This window comes from Colobus angolensis, unplaced genomic scaffold (genome assembly GCF_000951035.1).
Source record: "Colobus angolensis palliatus isolate OR3802 unplaced genomic scaffold, Cang.pa_1.0 Scaffold56, whole genome shotgun sequence".
Classification (NCBI taxonomy): domain Eukaryota; kingdom Metazoa; phylum Chordata; class Mammalia; order Primates; family Cercopithecidae; genus Colobus; species Colobus angolensis.
Window position 1 is genome coordinate 9314717 of NW_012119154.1, and position 1523 is coordinate 9316239.

General features: G+C 45.6%; 1 protein-coding gene across 3 annotated transcripts in view; it reads left to right on the forward strand.

Moving 5' to 3' along the window:
* Positions 1-985: 985 nt before the first annotated feature.
* The window catches only part of KNG1 (kininogen 1), a 26461-nt gene continuing 25923 nt past the window's right edge, over positions 986-1523 (forward strand). For all 3 annotated transcript variants that reach the window (XM_011961580.1, XM_011961581.1, XM_011961579.1), the window contains exon 1: positions 986-1445. In XM_011961580.1, coding sequence (XP_011816970.1) covers positions 1251-1445 — 195 coding nt within the window. In that variant the 5' untranslated portion in view covers positions 986-1250. The remainder of the gene's footprint in view (positions 1446-1523) is intronic.

Here is a 1523-nt window from a genome sequence, read left to right on the forward strand (position 1 = left end):
AGGCTGGCCTCGAACTCCTGACCTCAGGGATCCACCCGCCTCAGCCTCCCAAAGTGCTGGGATTACAGGCGTGAGCCACTGCACCCGGCCAGTTTTTATCCTTTAGGAGTAAAGATGTTGATACCATCAAGCCTCACACGTCTGTTGAGATGCTCAACTGTAGTTTTCCAATGTTGGCCTACAGATGGGGGCCATTCTGTAATATAGTTTCCCCACTCTGTGTTGATGTGAGGGAAACAAGGATAATAAAGTTTTATTGCTGATTTTCAGGGAGAAGGGTTCTATGACCCGCCTTGGGGAAGAGAAATTCTAGCTTCCATGGCCTGCCTTGAAGGAAGAAGTGGAGCAGGAGAAAGACAGGCAGGAGAAAGCAAGAAAGATAATTTGTTTTTGCAGCCTTTTTAATGTCCTTCAGTTCAAAGTACTCGGCATGCCAAAGAGCCATATTTGGGGCTATCTTTTTCTGCGCCAAACCAACACCACCAAACCAGAAAGAAGGAAGCATAGGGAATCCAGGGCTTCACCCAACCCGTCTCTTCCTATGCTTCTCCTCTATCGCCTCCACCCTGGGAGCAATTTTCTTTTACAGAACTAATGCAATTGAGCAGAAAAAAGCTGCCTGTCCAGAGACCAGATAGGACACCCATGTTTTATTTTCAGTTGTGTCAACATCCTGCATGAGACTCCCGGAACTCACTGGCTGCCCCTGTGCGTGAGTTTCTTAGGCATGTAATAGAATTAATAGCAGTCCGCTTCTATGCAGGTAGGTATCCTGCAAAGAGATCCTGTAGGAAACATGTCTGCACATTGTACTCATTCTTGCATTGTTTACCCATGTAGTGACCTTCACAAATGGCTTTGTGAAAGTCACAGGGGAGTAACCAAGTTAGTAGGTACTTTTTTCTCCTCCTTCATCAGATTCTGCTCTGATTTGCTACATAAAGTTGTATAATCACCTGGAAATATGCACTGTGCTCCCTCATGATTTTCAAATGCAAATGAGCAGGTTAACAACCCCAGTGTTGCAATGTTCTAGCCGTAAATATGTTTGGATAACCCAGCAGAGTCATTTAACCTTTGGGAACAGGGTAACTAGCGTACGGCAGCAGGAATCCAACCAGTGCCCTGAGTGCTGAGGCAGAGAGGAGGACAGAAAACGAGAGGCTGGAGATTGTCAAATTCAGTATCCAAGTTGGCTCTTGATTCTTGGTGAAACCATCCCTCAGCTCCTAGAGGGAGATTGTTAGATCATGAAACTAATTACCATCCTGTTCCTCTGCTCCAGGCTGCTACTAAGTTTAACCCAGGAATCACAGTCCGAGGAAACTGACTGCAATGACAAGGATTTATTTAAAGCTGTGGATGCGGCTCTGAAGAAATATAACAGTCAAAACCAAAGTAACAACCAGTTCGTATTGTACCGCATAACGGAAGCCACTAAGATGGTGAGTGAACTGTGTTTAACCTTGAAGTCACTTGGGATTTGTAGTCACTAGGAGCCCAGGCCTCTCTCTCTCTCTCTC